General features: G+C 42.4%; 1 protein-coding gene and 1 long non-coding RNA gene across 4 annotated transcripts in view; both read right to left on the bottom strand.

Annotated features, from left to right (window-relative positions):
• LOC135176774 (uncharacterized) overlaps positions 1–799 on the bottom strand; it is a 28,875-nt gene extending 28,076 nt beyond the window's left edge. Inside the window, exons 1-2 of the long non-coding RNA XR_010302820.1 lie at positions 743–799; positions 320–390 (exon numbers count right to left, since the gene is read on the bottom strand). This is a non-coding gene — a long non-coding RNA (uncharacterized LOC135176774). The remainder of the gene's footprint in view (positions 1–319; positions 391–742) is intronic.
• Positions 800–8,617: 7,818 nt separating this feature from the next.
• Positions 8,618–26,633, bottom strand: part of PLCB1 (phospholipase C beta 1) — a 434,017-nt gene continuing 416,001 nt past the window's right edge. Inside the window, exon 32 of one of the 3 annotated variants that reach the window (XM_064146104.1) lies at positions 8,618–11,944. In XM_064146104.1, the coding sequence (XP_064002174.1) occupies positions 11,714–11,944 (231 nt within the window). In that variant the 3' untranslated portion in view covers positions 8,618–11,713. The remainder of the gene's footprint in view (positions 11,945–26,633) is intronic. The other 2 variants (XM_064146106.1, XR_010302819.1) reach the window with 2 other exon arrangements.

The raw sequence follows: 26,633 nt of genomic DNA, 5'->3' as shown, positions 1-26,633 counted from the left end.
CAGCCGCCTACAGTCAGAAGTAATGGTGTAAGATCACCACCATCATCATCATCACATCGAAATTTGGTCTCGATATTTAATATCCTTGTCAATCCAATAGTTAAAATCCACTGAAATCCATCTCTCAAAACACTTGAAATGATTAATAATCAAAAGCTGCCACACAGGAATGTAATGTGCCAAAATATTGGCTAGAACAAGGAACTTTGCACAATGCTTTGCATTACAGCCTTTTCATTGGTTACAGTAAAGAGGATGGTGCAATCACTATCTCATTATTAAACTGATATGTTTTATAACTAATACGTGGCATACATACCTTTGTGGCAATAGGAGAGGTCCTGGCAGACCTGTGCCTGAGCAGTGTGTGCTTCTTGCCTGGCAAGTCTCCTGTAGGAAAAGCAGAGATTTAGCTTGAATCCAGCCACCACGATTGTGAGTGCCTGGCTGTCAGCATGCCTGAATAGGCTTCATCTGCAATCAAAGCCACAGTGTGGCTCCCATGGAAAGCTGCCTGGTAAATTGATGTGATTTATTGTGAGATGAGTCCCGCTGCTGCTGTAACTGGTGGCAGATTGCAATTTCGCCAGGGAAAGCAGGATCAGGCGCTGTTGGCTGATGCTTGTGTTTCTGCTGTGGCAAGGAGAGCTGACCAGATAGGCAAAAATGACAGTATAGAAACATCCTCCCTTCCCCCTCCTCCTGCCATTTATATTAATACTGCATGCTTTTAATCAATTACCTGTTTCTGAAGCTCCCTCTCTTAGTGGTTTTGTGTCCTCCACTGGTTTAGAATTGCCAACTCTGATTTGACTGCAGACTGGGTTTAAGTATCATCTCCTAAAGTCCTCTGAAAAAGGTTTCCATTTCACAGCTCAGGAATGGTCCCACTTCTGCTGCTTCCCAGGGAAGGTGCAAGTGTGCAACCTGTAAGTGCGGTAAGCACCAACAGTGTTACTAGGGATAATTCTTATAATTACAAACTAAGATTAATTCTTTATTTAAGTAAAGCTCCATGAACGTCCCAGTTTGTTCTTTTGAGTGGGTGGTAGTATTGAGGAATAAACCAGCTCCTGCCCTGCTTGACGCTTCTGGTTCATCACCATGTACAAACCACACTGATCTATACCATACTGATTTACATCCTTACAAGCCTGGCCTCAGTTCTGAGAACTGTTGCAAGAAACTAATTTAAGTGTCTGACACTGAGTTCTGGTCCTCCACTACTTGCATGTCTCCAGGCATTCATACCATCTTTATCCATGTTGCTGCTGGACTGTTGAAACCAGTGTGGTCTGGACCAGATTCTCATCTTGGCTTGGGGTGAGCACAATGTTATTTTCATGTCTGAAGGAGACAGATCTGGTGGCAGTTTAAGGATCATACATTATCAGAGGCTACAGACAGAATAATTTATGTCCTTGAGCCCTTCTCAGATCTTTCAGCAAAATCAAACATCTAAAGAAAAATCTAGTTCTTTGGAGAGCTAGGGATGAGTAATGCACCCAAGAGGATTTAAGGTCCTCTTGGATGAAAGGATTAGCATGATCCACCAGCATGGTTTTGCCATCTGAGACAGACTCAGGCACATACTTCATGACTCCTTGTTGCATAACCACCATCTGGATGTGAAAATGGGAAAAGATGGGAGCATGTTTCATGACTTTGGTTTGTCTTCTCGTGGGCAGTAACATCACCTGTGGCTTTTGCAAAGGGCTGCATGATGCCTTTTCTGCTGTGGGCTTATACTACTATTCATTTCTGATACACATTGCCGTAGACTGCAACAGCCCTTGGTACTTGGAGCTCTAAAAGAAAGGAAATACTGCAATAACATTTCACCCGATATAATTGTAGTCATGCAAGATGTTTTTATGCAGGGTGGGCATTTGCCAACCAGTCAATGTGAAAATGCATTAGCAATCCCTCAGGATCTTGTTGCATTAATGCAAGAAGTCACTAGGACAGTTTTACTTCTGTTGGCCTTTGTCATCTACCTAATGCTAGGATAACCTCCCCACCAAAGATACCCCCACCCCATGTTATTTGCTAGAGCCAGAACACCTCCCACAGGAGGGATCTATCTGCAGTTCCCTGAGTATGTGGCCATGGGCAGTCACCATGCAACAGTTGGCCTAAGGCAAATCTACAATAATCTAGGTATAAAAAGATACAAAAAACTGTCCTCTTTCCTCTCCAGAAAGGAACAATACCATCTTGAATTCATGTGAATGCAGGGATTCTCACCTGGTTCTCTCCCAGAACACTTGATGGTTCATTTGAAACAGAAAATAAATGAAAAAAAGCAGAGCAGAGGGTTCCCTGGTGGACTGTAAGACCTCCAAAGGACATTTGGCAGCATCTGGAGATATTATTAAGTTTTCAGACTAGGTATGCATAGTGCAATAATTAGTTCCCCTGAAGAGACCCCAGTAATTGATGGAATTTTCTGACATCTATTATGAAAGTACAAAACAGCCCTTCACGAAAACCAGTACTGGATTTCTCACTCTATATTCCAGATAGGCTAAAAATCAATATTAATATCTGGCTAGTAAGTTCTCAGATTTAAAGGAGTTTGAAGCCCAGAGAGCTCACAACGCTGTACGCTAATTGCTTTGAAGGGAAGTGAGAGCACACTATGAGGAGGTGATGCTGCAGTGATGCTCCTTTGGTGTTGCTGCCTGTTGGCAAGCAGACAGGCCAAGGCTCCCATGTTCTTCCATGAATGCCTCACCACAACCCAGAATAAACAAGACAGAGAATAGGAGCACCTGATCCTGGTCAGAAGGGTGGCTGCGGATGGCTGAGGTCCTGCTGTTGGGGGGAAACAGCAGGCATGACACATAATGGCCAGAGCTAGGAGAGAAGGACGGTGGGTGTTTTTTTTGCATCTGAAGGTGGTTTGAATCCCCTTGCTCTCTGAATAAGATTAGACAGGCTGCTCAAGAAGTGCCCTCTTTCTTTAAGAAATGTGGAAGAAAGCACCTTACGGAATAAAAAATTATAGAGCTGGTTCTTTATTTCTGGTGATGCTCTAGGGTGTTCAGAAACCAAGTGAATGGAGAAGAAATAGGACATTCACTGCACATTGGCATTGCAAATATATTAGATCAAACATTGTACAGTTTTCAGGTACTTTGTGATGAGAGGCTGCAAACTAGTGAGTCAGGCAGCGTGCAAAGGTGTGATACGCTGCCTCTCAGCAGAGCAGCAGCAGCAAAAGATCCCACTGGTCTGCCTGGTCCTGCCTGAAGGTTATCTTCTGCCAGTGACAGTGAGGCTGCCCCTTCTCCAGGCTGGGTTTCTGCTAAGTCTGCTGCAGAGCATCAGCTAGTGCCAACTGATGGGAAAGGTTTGGAAAATGAAAGTGTGACCCAGGAGAAGTGCAGGAACTTGCCCGAGGAATGTGTAAAAACCAGCTCCTTATTTCACATGCCCGTCCTGTGCTGGGTTTCATACAGCTCTTAAGGTAGCATAGTCAAATAGTACTTTGTTGTGACTACCTCAAGCGCTTCTAAGAGTTTGTAATACACACAATAAATATTTACCTGTATTAACTCCGTGAAGCAATCTATAGTAATTGTATTCAAATTCACCTTAACCCCGTAGTAAAGCAGGTCCAGTAAAACCTCAAGATTTTTACCACTACGTGTAATATCAGCAGATGCCTGTCCCTGTGCTCTACCACTGCACTCCTGGTCCACAGCCATCACACAGTACATTGTGGTATTGGTTTGCAGACCTGAGGCATCCCACAAAGAGTTGAGAACAGCAGCATTCACATAGAGAGACAGAAAATTTCCTTCTCATTAGTGACTTCGACACAAGAAAGTTATCACAGCTCCCCAGTCTCCCAGTGAGCTGAGGGAATAGTAATTTCTAAGGCCAGATGAAGGTTTTAATTTATGGGAATAGAAAATAGTTGCTTTTCATGTAAAACTGCAGAGCAAATGGGGAGCATGTGGCCAAAGCTGGATTTCCTTGAGCAATTATTTAGTTGCTGTCAAGGTGATACCAGGTGTTTTCTTCTGATTTGTGGTATCCTAACATGATTAAAGCAGCTAATAGCAGCAGATCTAGGAGATGCTCACTGGTGAACGCTCCAAATCACTGGGCTACATTGCATCCTGCACAAGAGAGGCAGGGTGCAGAGCTGCTGTAGTGCCTGCTCTACCCAGGCTCCCATGGCACAGCAGCATTTCATGGAATCACTCAATCTGTGGTGCAAACCCAGGCGATGCAGGACAGCACATGCCACTCAAAACAACTTGCACCACCCCCAGCCCTGTTGCCCACCCAGTATTTCCTTAGGTGGAGGAAAATACCTCCTGGGGAGCAGGGAGGTATTTTCCTTTCCCTCCCTTTCCAGCTGGGCCTGGAATCTGCCTGTGAGTTTCTGAGCAAGGCATAGACTGCAAGAACAGCACTAAGGGGTCTCTGTAGTCTCCTTCAGCCCATAAATCACAGCAGCTAACAGCTCTGCTGATGGTCAGGCTGCCATCTCGGGCTTAACGATCAGGGGAAGCATTGTGCAGCAGCGAAGTGAAAGCAGGCCATAGTACTTAACATACAGAAGGGAAGGAATACAGTGGTTTTCTACTTATAGAAGTCTTTTCTTACCTAGAGAGGCTTCTCCTCCAGATAGAGAGGGAAGCTCAAGGAACTAAGCTCTCTTCTGAGATCATTGCACCCTGGAATAGAAACTGTAGAACCAGCTTGCTACTGCTCCTTGGTGCTCCTCCTCGATGGGGCTCTGGCTCCAGCTGTTTCTCTGAGGCCAACAGGCAGCACTGGATGAGTCAGAGACTAGTCTTACTGCAGACTTTATGGCTTGGGTTAGCTTCCAGCCAGGGAGTTCATCTGCTCAGCTGGTGGCAAGCTGTGAGAGCACTTGGGTTGAGTCTGTTGCTGAGGGCCCTTGGGATGCTACATTTTACTGATTTATACCCTTGGAAGAGAGGTGGCTCATTTTCTCAGAGACATCTCATGAGGCTGAGATACAATGACCACTTTACTGACACTGGCAATTAAGAGGATGTTACAAAGCCTTTTCAAAGGGAATCACAGCCTCTGGGGTGATCACATTTGAAAGTGCCCTCTTGAGGGCAAAACCAAGACTTCCAAGAGAAAAACACTGTGATAAGATTAATGAACATTAAGGCCAGGAGACACTGTGAGATCATCTGGCCTGATTTAACATTGCTCTCTGCTCCATCCACATTTTCTGCATGGCATGAGTAACGTGATGGGGCATCATCTCATGCAGTATATCATCCACTTGCTCTGTTGGTACTTAGGTTATGCTGATGCCTCCAGTTCCCAGCTGGTGTTATGCCTTTCCACCAGCCTTTGGTTTTTCTGTGAAGATCAGTTTTCATTCATCAGTCGATAGCTCAGGGAGCATACAGAGCCAGTTTTGATCTGTTTCTTCCTGAAAAAGCTGGTACAAGCCCAGGACAGAGTACTTCACATTATTTTGTAACCTCCTTCCCAAGCTGAGTGCAAGCCCAGCTCACAGGGGCTGTCATTGGTAGATAAGATCAGTGCAGTGGCATTTAGCAGCTAAACTTCATCTTACCCAAAAACAGAAAAAAAAAAAAAAAGTATACCCTCCCTCCCCGCTTTGTTTCTCTTTTCAAACGTTTTGATCCCCATTACTCAGGTTGCAATGACTACCTGAACTGGCCAGTTATCCCACCACAGCTCAGTAACACTAATTACATCAGAGTTCCCGGTGATGGAAGTTGCCGAGCTCTCCTGCTCATTAGTGAGGCTTCCTCCACTGATACAGCAGTAGGTTTTAAATTTCTCTTTTTTTCACATTTGCCAAGTTGCCTTCAATTTGTCCCTAATTAGAGCTTAGTTCCTCCAGTGCTTCTTAAAGACCTTCTACCTGCCCTGGTTTGGATCCAGCCAAAACAATTAGCACCCCTCACCACAGCATGGTCTACTCACCACGTTTTGCAACCTCCCATTCCAGAACCCCATGCTCTTTAAAACTGTATCATTATACAGTAGCTAATGAGTTACCTGCAGTGTTTTCTTCTTTACCATCTCCAAGATGACACACTTGGAATTTCTATTTCTTAAGCGCTTTTTCCCCCCTCAGATCCTCCTTTCTAGCATGCGACCCCCATTGTAATCATCACAAGGAACCCATGAACTGGACCTTTAAACCCACTGCTTAGAAGTAAAGGGTAACTATGTGGCATTACTTAATGTGAAAACAGCTAACAAGACAGCATCTTGTTAGAGGACCTTTTTAACCCCAGAACATGTTTGTGCAGTTAGTTTCCTTAACTTCACTAGTGACCATCACCTGATGCTTGTGGTTTCAATTTCCTGTCCTGGCCCTTTTGCTTAGTAGTTCTTTTTTTCACTGGACAGGGACTCTTCTTTATCCTACTGAACCCTTAAAGAAGAGAACAGTACGGGCAGGGCCATTACTCTGAAGAGGAACTAGGTCTGATGATGGACAAATGAATCCTACTGTGTATATATAGGGAAGCTCCCTTTCCAGGCAGAGATGGAGGGGTAGATCAGTATTAATTGTTTCAACTCCATGGGAAATGTCAGGGTCATGGCAGTGGTCTCACCTGGCATTCAGGTGTCTTCTGGCTAAATCCAAGAGAAGACATAGCTGTTTTCACATTAAATAATGCTATTATAGCCAGAAACTACCTAGCACCTTGATGCCTGATGTGAGAGGTAAAATTCAGATTTAGAGTTAGATCCTTCTACTCCCTCTGCTGTTACTGGTGCTAATGTGGTCTTTGAAGGAGTGCCCAAACAACTAAAATGCCATCACTGAAGTGAATGTATCAATAAAAGGTGCTGACCTGAATTTTGTAGCTGAAACTTAGTGGCTTCAGGAGTTGGGTGCTTCAGTGAGGCCTGGCAGACATTACTTGTGCAGCTCCTGCACTTAGAGCTCTCCCAAAGTTCAATGGTGTGATGTAGTCCTTGTGGGTTTCAACCCCCATTCCTATCTTTTGAAGTACAGCTGCTCAAAATGATTTCCTAGTGTTTTAGTGCATGCCTGGCTTTTAGGAGGCCTGGAGTCCTTCAGCCTTCACACCTCCTCTGAACTCTTCCTGCTCTGGTCACTGAGACTCCCCACTGGGCACCCTAGCATCTCAGTTGGATCCAGACACCCTCCAGCCCTTGTCTGGAAGCTGCATCATTGTGAAGGAAATGATGTAAGGCTTATGAACGTTCAGTTACTTGTGGTGGAACACGGCAGTGGTACTAGTTATACATGCATCCACACTGAAGGCAAAATAAAGTCCTTGGTCACCTTCTCCAGCTTGCAATGGCAGACTTCTGCTGCTGTGGTGGGACTGGTTTTCTTCTAGTCACCACCAGGTGCACTTGCAGAAACTACTTGAAGCTTCGGCAGTCCAATAGGACTGCTTTGCACAGCAGTTCTGGTCCCAGTGCCTGGCCTCTGTGATGACATCTTCCCCTTGTTTGGCCTCCAGATAGCTCTTCCACACATCCCAGTCTGTTGCCATCTCTCCTCAGCAGCCAAATCAGTCTCCTGTGGCCGAAGCATGAGCACTGAGGTTGTCTGCTCAGCCAGCTGTGACAATCCTTTCTGAACTCTGTGTGAGCTGAAGGTTGTTTCCCAATCCTTCCCATGGCCTTCTGGCTATTCCCTCTGTGCTTGCTGTCACCATCTCCCCCTTGTTCTCTTGAAATTCTTGCCACTGTGCTGTGGCCCCATCTGCCCCCCCTCGTCTGCGTCGCTACGTGATGGGTAGCTTGCTGATGGGGCCTCGGCAAACCCTGTTCTTGATGTCACACTCCACTGTTCCTCCTTTGGGAAGGAAACATGCTCCTTTTCTTTTGCTTTCCCTCTCCTCTATTTCTGTCCTTGCCTTATTCCTCTCTGACAAATTCATGGGCTCAATTTTCAGCTCTGTTCCTCTGTTCCTTGCTTCTTGTATGCTATTGTCAGACCCCATTTCCCCACACCTCTTCTAGGGAGCAGTGTGAGTCTATCTGCCCTGGAGATTATTTATTTTAATAGGCATATCCCTTAGTATGCTGGATTAATACACTTGCTTACCTCTTTTCCCAGAGATAATTTTTTCTGTCGTAAATTAAATAGGGAAAGGCAAATCAGAAGCCAATGACAGATCTATTTTTCAGGGCTCTGAGTGGATAGCCCCTGCAAAGGGATGTTTCACAGCACATACGCAGTTGCATAGGCGATCAGTGGAACGGCTCGGTCAGTGCAAGAGAAGCAGGCCTTTGCTGAGGTGGTTTACCAGTATGGCTGGAAACCAAGTAACTTCTGTTCTACAAAAGTCCATCCTGTAAACCAGTAAGTCCTACTAGTTCCTGGGCTGCTGTGTACTTGGTTTCATTTCCTGTTGTTTCAGAGCGCCAGCAAGCATGCAATTTGCTGGGAGGGATGGGGGATGGATGCTCAGGCACGCGTGAATTCTTGTTCTTGTTGTGAACGCAAGAGCCTGCAGGGAAACTTCACTGACTCCTTGTGGCACTGCCCTTCCCAGGAGCACAGGGGTTAAGACAAGGTCTTTCAGGTCAGTAAGGTCTCCTGGGTGAACTGTGGCTTTTGAGTCAAGGAACGGAGTAAACAACCGCCTTGCGTTAAGAAATTTTTATTTGTCCTTTGGATCTGTAATGTGAGCACATAAAATTACAAGTGGAAGAAACATCATGCCACAAAATTGCATAGAATTTTTACAAAAATGTGAATTATGCCTCTGAAACAATCATAGGTTGAGGAACTGAAAGTATGTACATGTTAACTGAACTATTTTATCCTACTTTGAGAGCAAATCATCAAGGACTAATCAATCACAGACACTATTAATACCATGTACAATAGAAACACTGATTTCAAAGAAAGGCAAGCAATGATGTCCCTTTAGTTATCTTTCAGTGAATGTTTAGCTAATACATGAGCATTAATTAACATAATTATGAACATGTTAAATCTAAAGTGTCTGGCCTTCATTAGAAGTTTTTCCATTCCGTTTATACTGCCAAACCCAAGCTATTTTCAGTAGTGTAAAGATATCTGAAGTGCACGACCTAGTTTAATATAGACAGCTCTATTCTATACAGCAGAAAACCCACGATACAGCATTTCCACACATTCAACACAGAACAAGGCAAATACATAAAAGGCACGAGACTTGCACATCATAAAGACCCTTTTTTCATTATCTTACTCTAGTTCAAGTAATATCAATATTAAACAATATCTGTTTCACTGAAATAGTTTGAAGGATGCAAGATGTACAGTGTTACACGCTAACCTACACCTGCAGAAAGTGGCACTGTACAGATATAAAAAAATGGGAGTACAGGAAATGGTCAGATACAAATGTACTGTAAAATGACTACAGCTGATAGGATCTTAATTCAACTGGTATATTTATCGATTTTTAAATATAAACAAAATGTTAATTACCATTTGCCCTTTGAAGACTGCAGTGATGTCCTGGCTCTGCTAACGTCCATGGGAACTTGGCGCTGAAATTCCAAGAAGCCAAGATTTTACAGCAGAGCCTGCACTGTACAATAACCTTCGATTTTACTGTGAACACTGCTAGTGTGTTACTCTTGTAATCATTTAGGCAATATGTAATTTTTACTTTATAAAATGCAGCATTACAACTTGACTCTCTAAGTTTTGAATGAGTGACGACGATCGATTTCAAAGTGCAAAACAAGGATCAACAGAGGATTCCCCCTTCCTAGCATTAAGATCAAAGTTGGATTCTTTTAAGTACACATTCGTTAATTTCATCATCATAAACCAGAACAGCTTAATCCAAAATATGATCTCCAAACAATGTGCAATTTTCCTTCTTTCTGCTCTAAGTTTAAAAAAGAAACATCAAAATACTGTTTGTTTTCCAAGATTTGAACTTAGATATATACACATACTAATATTTAACTGAAAAGTTAAGCTTGATTTCTATTTTATTGCTTAAATTTAAATAAAATAAGTTACTAAAGTACTAAAATCCTGAGGGAATGGAAGTAAAGTAACTGTTACAATGTATTAGAATGCCTCCCTACAGAACTAACTGCTTTCTCCCTTGGCTATTTACCATCAAGGCCCTGACCTTGCAAACGCATGTATGAATGCTGTTCCCCAGCACGGCTGTGCTCAGCCTGGTGGTGCGCAGGGAAAGGTGAATTTGCAGGATCAAGCCTTTCAACACAAATCTGTATCTTCTGAGCTAGTTTATGCCTTGCCCCAAAATGCCTCTTCACCCCACGGCTGAGGATAGACCTTTAGCATTGGAATGGGTGCAAGTACGAATCCCTCCGTAACATTCCATAATTGCTATTTCTGTTAGCATGGGAATCCAGAGAACAGCATTTCTTTACCTTTTCGAGTATACTGACTTTCACACGGTTTCTACATCCTCCGACAGAGTTTGCTCAAAATGTGTTGTTACTTCTCTCATGCAGAACATACAGCACACTAACGTTGATTGTTCTTATTTTAAGAAGACAGTTAAACAGATTAATATACATTTTTAAATAACAGTGATCAGTTCTTTATATTTTGCTTTTAAATTTCAGACCTTACTAAAACTGAACCTCAAACTTAAAAATAATGGAAGATTCTGTTAATTTTCAAATACTGTAGTCCTAAACATTTTATTATTCTATCAAATTCAGTAAGCTTAAAATATGATACTTAAAATCAATACTTTTGAGTCTGCAAAATATATATCAAATTTACATTCTAAAACTACTTTGATTTACAACACTAACACCACAAAAGGAATTTTATGGTTGGATGACTGTTTTCTAGCAGTCTAACTCAGATGTTAGCTTTCAACAAGATTCTCTCTATTCACGTAGCCCTGAAACATTTCATTTAGCCAAGAGACCACACCAGCTTCTAATAGAAACATGCTTTGTGTGTATATAGACAGATGTGTGTGCACATATATACACACACACACATAGATATATATATATACACACACAAACATATATGCACTCACACAGTGTAACCAACACAGACATACAGAGACATTGACAATCTCCAGGTGGAGTTCTTCTCTTTGTTTTCCTCTTGTCCCCACAGTTCCAGGAATTTTCAGCAGCAAATATATTTCTTTCCATGTGATAAACATAATATCAAAACAGCAAGCCACCAGTGCTTGCGAAGCAAAAAAGGGTTAAATGTTTCAGTGCAACTGTAAAATGATGGCACAGCTGTCAAGGTGCAGTTATAAAGAAGGAAACAAATATGATTAACTACTGTTACAATAATCACTAGGTTCTCTATTAGTTTGGAGCACTTTGCACTGGCACTTCAAAAGGAAATCTGCACGTATTTTGTCTCTGTAAAATACACTGGTCTTCATTAAACATTCTTAACAGTGAACAGGGCCAGAAAATTACCCATTGTAAATTGGCCAAAAGGGAAAAAAAAAGAGAGAGAGAAAATAAAAAGAGGAGAGAATGGTTAACATTAATTTTCCCATTACAGCTGCACTAAGCTTCAGAATAATAATAAGATGAAGAATGAGAATGAAGACCTTTGCATGGTACTTTTTATAAAACGTTCCTTTTGGAAAATGTGCATTTTGAATGCAGATTCCTCCTGTCTCCCGAAGCACTTCAGCAGCAGCTCACACTGGGAGAGCAGAGATGGGCAGCTGGGGAATGGTGTGCCCTGCCACACCAATTGTTTCTTGGGCAGTTAAAAAGTAGTATCAAACACCTTTTCTGGATTATCTTCTTCCAATTCCTCTTCACTTTGCAGGGGTTTATGATTTGATTTTCCACTGTCAGATGCCAGGGAAGAAGGGGCAGAACTGTGGTCTCCATCTTCGCTGATTTTCCCTTTCATGGCTTCCTGTACAAACTCCAAAATTTCCAAAGGCAGTCTTTTGAATTTGTCTTGATATTCTTGATCAAGCTCCACCTGCAACTACAACAAAAGAGAGAAGATGTCTTCAGGTGTATCTAATATGACTAGTGCTACAGTATGGGGAAGGCACCACACAAGGCAGGGGAAGGGAACTAATCATGTGTTTTTGCATGACTCCAGAATATATTCCCTTCTGTTTCACATCAGCGCCACATATCCAATACAATTTCCATGCAGTCATTGCAAAGCTGAAGGAACGTGCGGTCAGTGTGCATAAGGCTGGTTTTGGGTACTACCCTTGGGTACCCAAATCCTGAAAATATTTATGGATTTAACTGCATTTGTGTCCATACTCCCACTGGTTTTCACAAGACCCTATTCAAGTGCAGTATGGATCACAGATAAGCCTTTGAAAGAGAAAAGGCTTTTTATTAAGCTTCGGGTAGCTAATCACACAGTAATCACGCCACAAACATTGCTCTGAGAACAATATCACAACTTTTGCCAGATTTCTTGTGTTGGAGAAACCATGAGGAAAAAGTCAGTTGTCAAAAGGAGGCAAAGAGGGAGGGGAAAGAAATTAAATAACGTTTCTTAGGGCTAGATCATGGAAAGTTACATTATCTGATTAATGCAGTATGTGTCTTGGACATTACTGGGGAAAAAAGTGTCATATCATCAACAGGATGCAGAGCATGCAGAAAGAAATCTGGCCATCAATCTTCAGGAAGCTGTGGGTCCTTTCCCAGTATTTATTTGTACAGCCTTTGTTTTCAGCGCCCATGTTAGGATCTGCACAATCCCTTATTTAAAAACATTAACGTGTATGAAGGTTTCAGCTGAAGACAAAGCCAAAATTTTCACCATGACCAATACAAGCATGGCAGGAAGCAAAAGGGGTGAGTTCCAAAACCAAACCAGCTCCATCTGTCCATGCATCAAACCAACCATCCATCCATCCACCCACCCACCTTCTTAAAAAGAGGGAGTCAGGTTCTGCTAACTGTAGCTGCAGCAGTTTATCCAAGGTTTCTTAGGCAATTATATTTTGAGTTGTATACTTTTTTCAGGATGCATAAAGGTGCTATGAATTCTGATCCTTCAGCTCTATGCTTGAGCCTATGTTACCTAGTTTCAAGTCTCCTTTGCTCAGTTGAACAGTTCTCAACAGGTAATACAAATTTTCACTTGAACATGAAGACCTATACTAGTCTTACCATCCTTGACCTGTCCACAGCATGTGACTTTACCACCCCTCCCTCTGAGCCCTTCCAATCCCATTCCCCATGCTTCTGTCCTGGTTTTCATCCTGCATCTCTGACTTTATTTTTGTGAGGCCTCTTCTCCTTTTTTCCTGATGTGCAAATCAACGTCCTTAACTCACCCGGTCTAGTTCTATATTCCTTAATTAGACAAATTTTGCAGCATTTCTACCTTAGAATCTAAGATCTGTCTTTTTCCTTTTGGTTCTCCTGCTAAATCTCTTTTCCTGTCTTGTTTCTGGCAGTTTTCCTGTTTTTCTAGCCTCAGTTTCCTACCTCAGTGTCACAGTGCTGGCAAGTACCAGGTCTGCATTAAATGCACCCTACCTCTAAGATACATATTTGTGGCAGTCAGACAGTCACTACCATAACAGTCCTGTCATGCTGTAGCTTCTTTGTCTTTTTCCTGACCCTCCCTTGCTTTCTGGCTTTCTGTTTAGATATATTTTTTTTTCTCATCTCCATTTTGATAACTCTTCCAAGAGCACACATATTATCAGAGGAACACAGCCCTAGTGTGGTGGTCAGGAAAAACCCATGAATGATCTGGGCAGTCCCTCACTGCCCAGCTCACCACTGAGGCCCTGCAGCCCCAGAACTCCACGCCTGCTACCCAGAAAGCTCCTCAAGCACTGAAAGGCCACATCTGCCCTGGTCTCTCCACAGTGGTGGCAGTGTGACACTCATGTAGGTCATGCTGCAAAACCAAATATGTTCTAGGTAAAAGGTCTGTCACCATGGAGCGATCATGCTTTTAGTTATAGTTCACTACTAAACAGTCACACGACAAGAGGGAGCGAGGGGAAGACAAGTTATCCTGTTTATTTATGACAATTACCCAAAGATGCTGTCACAGTTAGAGGCAGATTTATGCCAAACATGAGACAGAACATTCCTTGGGTTAATCTGAAAGAGCAGCAATAGCAGAGGCAATGCCTGCCAGCGGTCTCTGAGCACGCTGTGCACCACGCACGCCAAATGCCACTGTCTTTTCCTGTTCAGGAATGTTTGCAGCTGGGCTCTGGGCTGCCAACGCAGGTCTGCAACAGTGTTCAAGCACCCCACAAGTTTGGGCAGGGATAGGCAGCTTGTCATATGGTAGTTTTTATAAATCTATGAATTGTGGGAAGGAGCACTGGAAGTCGAGATAGAAATTAATGTAGTGACATTAATTTCTTTATATAGGACTGTCTTGAGCCAGAGATAGGCTTCTGCATTTCCTCACCTTGTTGTCATACACAGAATTACTGAATTTGTAAATTTTGGACACCTAAAGTATAGAAGGAGGTATGTAAAATCAAAACTCAGAGAAAGTCTCCTGGCTCTTAACTTCCTTCAGAACCTTGATTTGCTTAATTAGGTTTAAGAGCACTAGAAACAGTTGAAATCCCTGAGAAACTCAATGTCACTTGAACCCAGTGCAACCATAAGCATGTTGTCAGATAGCAATTGTGTCAAATATTCACCACTTAAAGTGCATCCAGTGGATAATCCCCCCTAAGTCAAGTGTTTAATATAAATGTCATGAATCTGGAACCACTTTTCTCTTTAGTGTCTCCAGAGACAGTCTATATAGATATATAATCATAAGAAGGTTGAAGTTAGTTGAGAAGGAGCAGGCGGTAGACAAGGAGGGTTGATTAGAACTGCAATCGTGTGTAAAATCTAGTTCTCTTTTTGATTTCAAAGGCACTGCCAGTCCTTCCCTGTGCTTGGCTTCAGGTGAGCACCTTTGAGCCCATCCCATAACCCCCAAGCTATCATACAGGACTCCATCTGCAATGAAGAGCACAATGAGTGCACCTGGGCACAACACAGCCATCCCACTGCCAGACCTGAACTCTCACTGAGGTCCTTCTCAGCAAGCCTGGGGCTTGGCAAACCCCCAGCAGTCTCATAGTGCATTGGCTGTGTTTCTCCCCACACAACCATCACAACACTGGCAAACAACTGTAGGTCAAGGTTAAAGAAGTTGTTGGTTTAAAACCAGCTGGCTCAAAAACCTGGCTGTTTTTCTTTTAAAAGCCACACTATTCTATCAGACAATGACAAACACACTCTGTGGCTTTACAGGGACATTACCCTCCAGTCCCTAATGGAAAGCTGTCCTACTATTAGGAGCAGGAGCCATGCACATATTTTCTTTGGCTTGCTGGTGCCACAAGAAAGCGTCGGAGTGTGGATTGAATTAAACATCTCTCTGCACAACCAGCACCCCACCAGACTCCAGCCCTCTGTGGCCTTACCAGTCAGTCTGCTGTCACCTTGTGTTGCTTCTCATCACAAGCCCACCAACCCTGATTTCTCTGCTCTCCAGTTACTAAACTGGGTGACCTACACTTACTTTTAGGATTTGGGGAATCAGATTGATGATCATTATCTGGACCACTGTTCCCATAAACACATAACAACCTTCTTCCTTCTGTTATCTCACCATCTGCCCTCTTACTGATCTTCTGTCCTCTCTTTAACCTCAAAGAAAAAATATTTATTAATGCCACTTCTGTGTGGCTTTAGTATCCCACATGGGGTTGGAAACATTATTTCTTGTTCAGGTGAATCACACCCCCATGAACTTGACTTACAGGCAATGTGTTAACACTTCAAAATATGGAGCTGTCTTTAACTGTTTGTGATGGGGTCCCTGGGGACAGGAGACGAACAAGTTAGTAACTCTTGTTGGCTGAGGCTAGAAGACCTAACTCTTGAATGTATGCTTCGATCTACCTACACTTTAATTTTTACCCAACACTGCTGGTTAAAAAACATCAGCTAATACATCAGCTTTTTGAAATGAGTAACTACCAGTATTATTATCCCCAATTACAGAAGAAGGGGAGACATTAAGGTTAGGTGGGGACCAAAGCTCAGGAGATGCTATCCTCAAGCTGTATGTAGTTTGAAGGGGCTCTCCTCCACTCCATTTATATGATCACTTATCAAACTACACATATGCCAGCACAGGCTTGGAACAGGCTATGGACCACTGAGCTGCCAAGTTGTCCTGCTCAAAATAACAACAGCTATCATAGAATCAACCATGGTGAGGTTTGGATTGTAATTGTCCTGCCTCTGTTAGCTACACCCAACAAGAGTTCCCACAAGGAAGCTGTGGGTCCCCTTTTATTTCCTGTCAGGCAGTGTCAGTGACTGAGGGCTCAGGCTCATGCATCCTCATATCTTGAATAAACACCACCATAACCATTGGTCCTCAGCTATAACCAATACAGCCTCTTGCTGTTGGGACAGTAAATGAGTCAGACTTTACACGACCAGAGCTCCTGGCAGGAATCCAGTCAGCTCCCCAGCTGATCAGTTCACATTCCCTCTCAATTCAAAGTGTTCCTTAGCTACCACCGCTTTCCAAAAAGGGTCACCATTCAGGGAAAGGCCTCAGGAACCCTTCCATGGAATGCAGAAAGGGAAACTGAATATGGTTGTTCAGCTTAAAGCAAGGAAAATGCACTCAGAAAAGGAAATGGATGGTATTATTAAAACTATTCATTGCACTTACACCTAGCTGTGGTTATCATACCCACCAAAACAACATAACATAGCGCAGCATTAAAACAGTGACCAGAGCAGTAAAACCAGTAACTGTGATGAATAAAGAATTACAGAAGCAGTAATTGTGGGTTTAGACTATCTTGATCAAGCCCCTGTAGGCTTTTGCGTACTTGTCAAGTGATCTAACAAACTTCTGTTTCTACCCAGCACAAAAATAAAATGATCACATGAAAAATGCAATGTGCTGCCAACACAAGTTACCAGGAGGGCTAAAGATCACATGGAATGCTTAGGCTAAAAAAAAATAAATTAAATTCCTTAATCTTTCATTATTCCAAATTTACCATGTTTTATATTATCTTGTGCCTGAATTTAAGTTCCTCTCCTTTTCAATATTTTAAGTAGCTCTACTGCATCTCATCCCTCTTTTCTACTGCAGAGTTGGCTGCTGGGTTTGTTTTTTTCCCTTTTTTTTTTTCCCTCCCAGGTCGGGATTGTTTTAAGGTAACTGTGGCAAAGCAAACAAGCTGGGATAATGAGGTGTAAGAATTGAATAATGAGCTACCAGAAGTTTCAGATGTAGAGGAAAGATAAGTTTTGCAGTAGCTCAAGCCATGGGAATTAGGTGTCTGCACAAACAAATGGCAACCACACCTAGGACCTCAGGCATCAGCAGCAAAGATCTTACCATGTGCACTAAAAAACACAAGCAAACTAAGCCGTGACCCTATGACACACATAGAAAACTTAGGAACTCCTCTGAGGGCTGGTGCTGTTGATAGTCTTGTGAAGGTCTGCTACCTCATCCAGCTCCCGTGGCTTGAAGACAAAAGGCAGATACACAGCTGGCCGATACACAGTACTACGTCCATCTCACCTCCTCCCCCTCACTTTGGCAGCCCAAGGGAAAGGGAAATTGTGGGGGAAAACATGTCCAACCCATCTCCCTTCCTGCCACCTTTGAAGCTGTTAATGTGAACACTGCTGCTCTTTCCCATTGTACCTTAAAAGCGGCATTTTGGAAGTTAATAATGAAAGTGTTTTCCAAACAATACTCCCCTCTCTTCCTTCCCCATACAGCTTGGGATACTGCATGCTTGGTTTGCACATCGGTGTGACCTTCGTAGCATCATTCTCCTGTTGTAAGATCCCATGCCAGAGGCAGTTATCTGATGCAAAACCAACCCACTTCCACATGGACTGGGATTCATTCCAACTCACATGGTTTTTAAAAATATGTTTCCAACTCAAAAATAATGGAAGAGTCACTACTTAAAAGGCATCTAAAGAACTAATCTTTAGGCAAAAATATTTTGAGAAAGTGACGTATGAAATACAACTACTTACATGTTTTGGTGAAAACATCCCACCAAAATGCAATTTAATCAGAAACATTGCTTATGGCCATATTTGTTTTGACGAAGTCACAGAACCATAGAATCAACCAGGTTGGAAGAGACCTCCAAGATCAACCAGTCCAACCTATCACCCAGTCCTATCCAGTCAACTAGACCATGGCACTAAGTGCCTCATCCAGGCTTTTCTTGAACACCTCCAGGGACAGTGACTCCACCACCTCCCTGGGCAGCCCATTCCAATGGCAATCACTCTCTCTGGCAAGAACTTCCTCCTAACATCCAGCCTATACCTCCCCCAGCACAACTTGAGACTGTGTCCCCTTGTTCTGTTGCTGGTTGCCTGGGAGAAGAGACCAACCCCCACCTGGCTACAATGTCCCTTCAGGTAGTTGCAGACAGCAATGAGGTCACCCCTGAGCCTCCTCTTCTCCAGGCTAAACAACCCCAGCTCCCTCAGCCTCTCCTCATAAGGTTTGTGTTCCAGGCCTTTCACCATCCTTGTTGTCCTTCTCTGGACACCTTCCAGCACCTCAACATCTCTATTGAATTGAGTGGCCCAGAATTGGACACAGTACTCAAGGTGTGGCCTGAGCAGTGCTGAGTACAGGGGAAGAATAACCTCCCTTGTCCTACTGGCCACACCGTTCCTGATGCAGGCCAGGATGCCATTGGCTCTCTTGGCCACCTAGGCACACTGCTGGCTCATCTTCAGCTTACTATCTACCAGTACCCCCAGGTCCCTTTCTTCCTGGCTGCCCTCCAGCAGTCCTACTGCAAAAATCTGTTACGACTCCAAATACCTTTTCTGAAGTCTCAGATTTTTCATTCTACTTGCAATTTTTCTGTAATGCTGGTCCTTTTAGTTTTGTGTTTCTTCTACCTCTCTTTTAAAATTGCTCTTCTTTTGCATTATTCAGAAATACTTTGTTTACCTGATCAGACTCTTTCTTCCTCTGAATGATGCAGTCAATTATGAATGAAAAATAATCCTGGCTCAACAATTCAAGTAAAAATGCACTCTGAATATAAACAGTTTGATTTCTCCAGCAATCTTGGAAATTTCAACAAAAAAATTTTTATTCGCAAGGTTTCAGAAAAGATTTTCACAATTGTTAAGTTCTGATATAAATGTTAAAAAAATTGTGTTATTTCCCCTTGAGGCAGAGGGCACCAAAATTTCAAGGTGTTGCATTACCCACATGCAGTATAATATTTAAGTCCATATAAACAGTACCTGCCTTTTGTTTGTTCGTTTGTTTTGTTTTACTGATGAGGAACTCAAGTGCATTAATTTCTTCTCTGCAATTTCAGCCAGAACACATTTTGACAAGAGGCAGTAACTGGTCTCTACACAACTTGTGACAGAAGGGCAACTGCAACCTCTACAGGGTATTTCTGTCTAGCAGAGCTCTCATCTTCCCTCTTCACATGCCACTGGAAATGTTTATTTTGTTAACAACAGTGATCTTTTCACTGGTCAGTGAAAGCCTATTGCAAATGAAATACTGGTCTGAGACTGTGGGCCCTTCCTCGCTCCTCTCCTGGTGCTCTGAATCTGCTAAAGCTCCAAACACTTATTTTCCTTCCTGCAAACGTTTGACCCATGTGCCTAAGGATCATTTTGAATAGAGGATTTGGGGCTTTTAAGACTGCATCAGACAACAAATATGCATAATGTCAGTGACCTCAATTTAGCTTCCAAAATAGCACATAGAGGACTGCCAGATTAAGGGTACAGAGAGCAGGCAAGCTGCTGCTCTGCTGCTTTTCATTTTCAGAGCTTACTTAATTAGAAAGCCATTCTGAAGGGATACAGCATTAAGAGACATACGAGTAGCAAAAATTGTTAAAAGCAGATGGAAGCTCAATAGCAGGGAGAGTGAAATTGAGAAACAAAGCTCAGGGATCAAGTGATTTATAAGCAGCAATTTTTGTTTAATTTGAAACAGAAGGAGTTTCTTATTAAGGACCGACCGCGTTATTCCCTCCACTAAGCAGATTTCTGCTGGGAAGGCAGGGCACTAACCACTGCTTAGTTGTCTTTGTGCCTGATGGCCAGAATCTCTCTGCAGCACTCATCATGCTATGGGGGCTGCAGAAGATGATGACTTCAGGTGAGGATGATGGGTTTGAGGAGACCTGGGACTCCTCTGCAGGACCTTTCCAAAAGAGATAATAGCCACCTCGGCCATCTGAAAGAATAGTGCAAGAAAGCAGCTAGGAAATGCAGTTTCTTGGGAAGCTGTCTATCCAGGCCTGGGAAAAGAGTTAACAACTCCAGATGCTCAGAGAGCACCTAAATGCTCTCTTTTTCTCCCAGCAAATGCAAGCGAGTGCATAAAAGAATGTGCCACTGTATTAACATCTGGGCTTATCATAGCTACTCACAGACAATACAGCTATGCATGAGACAAGACTGTTCAGGTAGCAGAGGTTTTATGTCAAAAGATGCTGGAGTGCAGAATTGTTAAAGAAAACCTAAAGGTATCAGAGACAGCACAGGAACAGCACTGCACAAGGTGAGTGACAGCTGGTGTGGGAAATGTCTTTACACTAACTGGAAATGATTCATGTCCTCAGACAAGGACATCTCAGTCTCAGTGCATGCCTATCACTGTGTTTTCAAATAATGGTTACTTTTCAGACCATGACAGACACGAACTCCAGGACTTTTTCTCTGCCAGCCCCACCTCACACTTTTTTTTCTCCCAAATGAAGTTCCCTTAGTCCTTCACACAAGATCTAACACACAATGTCCAACATATTCCTAAGAGCACAGGGGCACTTGGCTCAGGAGTATTTTTGACTGATCCACTACTGCTGCTCCTGCCTTCCCTTGTTGGCAGGTTGTGCAGTACAGACACACCCCCTCAGAAACTGCCTGCAAGTGGGTTTGAAAAACCCTGAAAAACACCTGAAGCAGGTCACAAGACAGGGAGTCCAGAAACGGCATACTCTGTTTGCTTCCCTTACTCATATACTTCCTCTTTGACCTCCCATGTTACCTTCCATGTTTCAGCTCTGTTTGTATTCCTATTAAAGCAAAGGTGATTTGCTGTGCCTCCCTAATATCACCATACAAATGAGTCCTTTAATACCTGCTGGCTCAAAGCATTAGTCTGGAACCTTAGGACCTTCATCAGTCTCCATTTCCATCTTTATTAACTGCAACCTCAATTAAAACAATGGGGCTGTGAAGAAACCTGGGACTGAGGCTCCTAGATTTTAAAAGCTCGTAAAGAAATTTGCATCTACTTTCTGTATTGTAAAGCCACATCTGCTCCAAGAGCTCATTCAAAAAGAAATGTTTGAGTGATGAGATGCTCTTTAGTGTTGCTCAGGTTATACATGTATTCTATATGCACATGCCTGGATTGTTCCTCTGATGAAAACTTTTGAGTTAGAGAAGGCCCTTACAGCAAAAGCCTAAACTGATGGTACGGATTGTGTAATTGACTCACGAATGCAGGAGAGAGTTCAGGATGTTCTAGCTCCTCCATGCATTAAATGCAGAGGAAGATGTGTTAGATGATCCAAACCCAAACCCTCCTCCACCTGTCCCCAAAGGTAAGCATCCACTGCTTTGTGTACCAAGACTGATCCCTTGTTGTGACACTGATCCAAATGTCAGTGGTTTGCTAGCATGCCAAACAATGCTGTGTTGTTACTGGTACCATCAAACCCAAACCCTCTAGTGCTGGTTGCTGCTGCACCCTCACCAAACACTTCATCTACCATTGAGCCCAGAGAGCTTGAAAAGGTTGGGGCTGAACTGGCAGTTGTATTATTAGTGCTAATTTCAGATCTCTTGCATTTTGTTTCAAGAGATAGCTTGTACTGAACTCTGTGGAAGGAGTTTCTTCACAATGACTTCTGTTTACCATTTCTTCATCACTACAGCAGATTACTGTCATGCAAAGCCCTGCTCTGTGCCTTGTAAGCTGCATACTTGGAATCATTATTCTTTCTGGTGACTATTTTGTGTAATGGTTTCCTTTTGTGGATAAAATGCTTTCTTAAGCTGTCAAGTGGTTTTTTTTTGATGAGTCTATAAATACGTGACCTATGCATCTTATGTGGCACATGAATAAAGATAATTTAAGCTAGTATGAATGGGAAAAAATCCCCTATTGGCATGTATAAGACTTTAAGGCTATATTTTGTTCTTTTTCATTATCACTGGAATAAGGTAGCATCATTGTAAGCAAAAGAGTCTGCTCAGTTTCAATGCAGAGAAACTCCACTCAAGTCTCATCTATAATCACATACTGCCCTTAGCTTACTGGGGTGGATCCAAGGTAAATAACTCAAGCGACATAGTTCAACTAGAGCTTCTTAAGTGCTCCTTTTATAAAGTGCAGTCCATATTTTGGATACTGTCTTCAAAACAAACAAACAAACATAAGTTAATCCATTACCTTCTGACAAGTGATTCTTTTTCCACTTCTACGAAGCCTCCAGGGTACCTGTAAACTGGCAGGTCCAACAGCAGAGAGTTCGAAGGAGTGGCAGTATTGCAACTCTTAGCTCACAAGGTCATAACAGTCCCTTGGAAACTCCTTTTAAATGACATCCTGAGGTTGTAACAACAACAGTATATTCCAGAGATATTTCAAATCCCGGGTGGACTAGAGAATGCAGGGCTCTGGGAGCTATGCAGCACAGCAGCTGAGCAGGATGTCTCCAGTGGGGCCCTGGAATCTGCGGGGTCACTTTATGTATAATCTATTTTGCCTACAAGTGGTGCTGTCCTGAGAAGTGTGAGATTCTGGCTGGTTTTGAAAGAGGAGAGGGACAAGAAAAGAAAGCTTCAGGTTCTTAAGGCTTCCTGCTGGCTCAGGAGCTGGTGAGGCACATATCTGAAAAAAAATGTGGTGAAACTCACCTAACCTGAACTCTGAAGATGGTTTAACAAAGTGGCTTCCACCCTGATAACAAATAATTATTGTTGCCTGTGCCTGACTCTTGGCAGGACATCTCTAACAGGTCCCATTGCTATTGCAGAAACTTCCTTCTGAGCACAGATTTGTTCTCAAATACGACAATGAAAAGGAAATAATCTATTTCTCTCTCTTTCAAGTGGAATTGGAGTGCTACTTAATGGAAAAGGAGCAGAGTCATCCTGTGATTAAGTCTGACACCTCCTTTCACTGCTCTACCTTTCCTACTCAGCCCAGAATCTCAAGCCTGTTTCAAGCAATAGAAGATCTCCTAACATACACTGAGGTCTGTGTGTCTCAAGATGGCAGGTTTCTTAAGGTACATGCTCACTATAATTTCCATGTCATTGATAATTGTCAGGGAACTGCACAGAGGTTTAGAAGTCAGTCATCAGAAGTTCAAAACATAATCACGCTGATGAAGTCTTATGCTGCACTTTGAAGTTTACCTTGCACTGACTATACCTCTTCACATCAGAAAGTCTCTGCAGGATGGAGCCTCACTGAAAAGTCTGCTTGGAAAATTACTGAGCAGATACTCCTTCTGCTAATATTCTGTTAAAAATGAACACTTTTAGACTAGAAAGAAAGCACACTTGGAATAAAGATCAAAGCTGTAGAAATTTCTCTGAAAATCTTTTCATCAGTTGCAGTTTTGTAATGCCTTCTAACAATGAAGCCTATTCCAAAATATTTCCTAACTCATTAACAACATGAATCTGGCTTCCTCTGTGCTATTAGCAGAGATGTGCATTGACTCTCCCCAGAGGATGAGCCAATTTAGTGACTAACATGTTCTTTTCTAATACAACAAGCTACAGAAAAGAAATCCATCCAAACCTGGCAGAAGTTTAACAGACGAGACAGAAATATTGTCCTTCATTTCCCATCTTCTGGAAATGATAGTTCAGTCTTTTGGCTTTTTTACTTCACAGAATCACAGAATTAAACAGGTTGGAAAAGACCTCTGAGATCGAGTCCATCCTATCATCTAACTCTTCTTATTAACTAAACCATGGCACTAAGTGCCTCATCCAGCCTCCTTTTAAATACCTCCAGGGATGGTGACTCCACCATCTCCCTGGACAGCCCATTCCAATAGCCAGTCACTCTTTCTGTGAAGAAATTCTTCATAGAATCCAGCCTAAACCTGCCCTGGCACAGTTTGCGACTGTCCTCTTGTCTGTCACTGGGTGCCTGTGAGAAGAGACCAACCCTCACCTGGCTACAACTTCCTTTCAGGTAGTTGTAGAGAATGCACTTCCAAGCATTATGGAAGTTTTGAGGCTGAGTTTAACAATAACAAAACTCTGGGACTCAATTCAAATTTATATAGTGATGCATATGATCATGATTATATATAACAAACATCCAATGGAGATGTAGTACTCCTACTAAGGCTTCAGTGCCTGACACTGCTTATGGCTGTTCTGTGTTTAAATATTGCTGCTATCCTCACTTTTCTCCACTTTCACCAGTGTTTTATCTGTACATCCGTCACACCTTGTTTTGTATTGTATTACACAACAAACTTGACAAGCAAAAATTGTGTGCAATTTCAGCTGCAACTCTTAAAGACTTTATAGTGCACTGCCTAGAGCTTCAACCTAATTAAAAACAGCCTGGAAGTTTTCACTTCCTCATACTACTATGAACTTAAAAGGAAAAAAACCCCTCCTCTTCTTGCCTCTACTGTTGTTACTGGATTAAGCAGTACTATGCAATGGGAGGTTAATGGAGCCATCCTCGTGATTAAGGTCAAGGGATTAATATTTCAGTTCAGTTGGTTTTCATTTAAACATTTTCTTCCAAAGGCTGCATTAACACCGACTAGTGAAAACTCAGACAATTCTCTAATTGCCCATCAAGTTCAAATCAACCGTGCAGGAAGCCTGTTTCAGTGATGTTCAGTAAGCATTCCACTATGCAAAAAGTGACATACAAGTTAACTTCATGAGGTTAGGTAACAAGTCAAAGCCTGACACACTGCTGTGCAGAGGAGCTTGACTACTAAAGATACCCAAAGTCCACTTAAGTCTACAAGAAGACAGTGACTGACTTTGATGGGTTTGGGATCTACAGTAGTAGCAACCATATAAGCACAGGCACAGGCACAACCTAACCAGGTGAAATAAAATAAAGTGTATACTGCTTCCCCAGCAGGTGAGAGAAGGTGGTCTCACTCCCAAAGGGGAAGGGCAAAAGCTATGTTTCAGAGGTTCACGAATTTCAGCTATCACATCTTAGCAATTTAAGGAAACTGCAAAGTGCAGATTGGGTGTAGGAAACAGGACTAGGTTGCTGCTTAAAATCCAAGCCTGCTTCAGCTGACAGGTAGAGTCCCACAGAGAAAGTCAGACACTATTCTCTTGTCCAGGCCTGACCACTTTTCTCTCTCTCTCTCTGCACAGAACTTGATCTGGGTTTCTGTTGGGTATCTGAACTCCATGAGGACAAGAGTTCTGCCCCTTTAATGATTATTATGGGTGAAGGACTACCAGCCTGGTAATGATGCAGCCTGATCAGCCAGCACAGATCCAAAAGTCAGCTCTTCTCAAGTGTAGTTTTGTGACATATGATAAAAGAAAACACCCATGTCATAGTGCTTGTGTGTTTAAGTTTGCACTACAGCATGCTTTTCCCCTTGCTGCGCAGTTCTCTTGAACAGATCCTCTTAATGATATTGCTAATAGCACATTCAGTTCTGTAGTCAGACTTTCCTGTTGCCAGAAAAAGGGATATGCAAATTCCAGAGATGTCAGCAGATAAAGGAAAATAAGAGATACTAAAATTGAAACTACTTAAATAATCAGTTCCATCGGTAGCTCCCTTCCTCACCAGTGTCAGTGGTCATGCTGAGGTCTCATCCAAATCTCAAGCTTGCTACAGGAAGGGTGAGCTTTTCTATTGACATTAGAGTGTGCTGGATTTGGTCCCTGGCTTTTCTCCTTCTGATGTTAACACAGTTCACTGAAATTTAGTTCACCAGAGGGACAAGCCTGAACTGAGATTAATTTCATGGTACTTCACTAAGTCTTCTGCTGTTTTTCCCACTGAGAGGAATGCCATCAAGATATATAAGATGATCTCCTTAGAGCTCCAATTTGTTTTTAATCTGATTTCATTTTTGAGTATCACTATTGGTAGCTTCTATCTTGGAAAAGTTTTGTACCATGCCAAACCTTATTTAAGGAAAAAAAAATTGGCAGTAGAACAAAACCTTATCTTTTTAATGCTCTATCAGTGTTTTATCATTGCTTCAGTCCTTGATATCTTCCAAATTCCAAAGATCTAACAGCTTTACTGCATATTCTCAGATGTCGATGCTGATTACAATCTAGTTAAGATTAGTTTACTAGGCATTGGGAAAACAAAGGTCTTTCATAAGTGATCAAGTCATTTAAGGATTCAAAAGAGTACTTTAAATACATTGGTTTCTTGATTTAAAGCTATATTTAATGGATACATAGACTATGCAATTTTGTGGAGGATAATAGCAATTTATCTTGAATTCTGAGAGCATTCCAAATTATGCTAGACCAGTATCAGAAATGAGTAAGATTATTAACTAGCCAAAAAGCCTTTTAGAACAATGATTGTAAAATCTCATCTTTTCCCCATTTCATGGAAATGTATGTAGAATTACAGAGATATGGACAGGAGTTAGATTTAGTGATGGAGA

This window comes from Pogoniulus pusillus, chromosome 7 (assembly GCF_015220805.1).
Source record: "Pogoniulus pusillus isolate bPogPus1 chromosome 7, bPogPus1.pri, whole genome shotgun sequence".
NCBI lineage: Eukaryota > Metazoa > Chordata > Aves > Piciformes > Lybiidae > Pogoniulus > Pogoniulus pusillus.
Note: the sequence above shows the minus strand (reverse complement) of the source record. Positions and strands in the feature narration are given on the sequence as shown.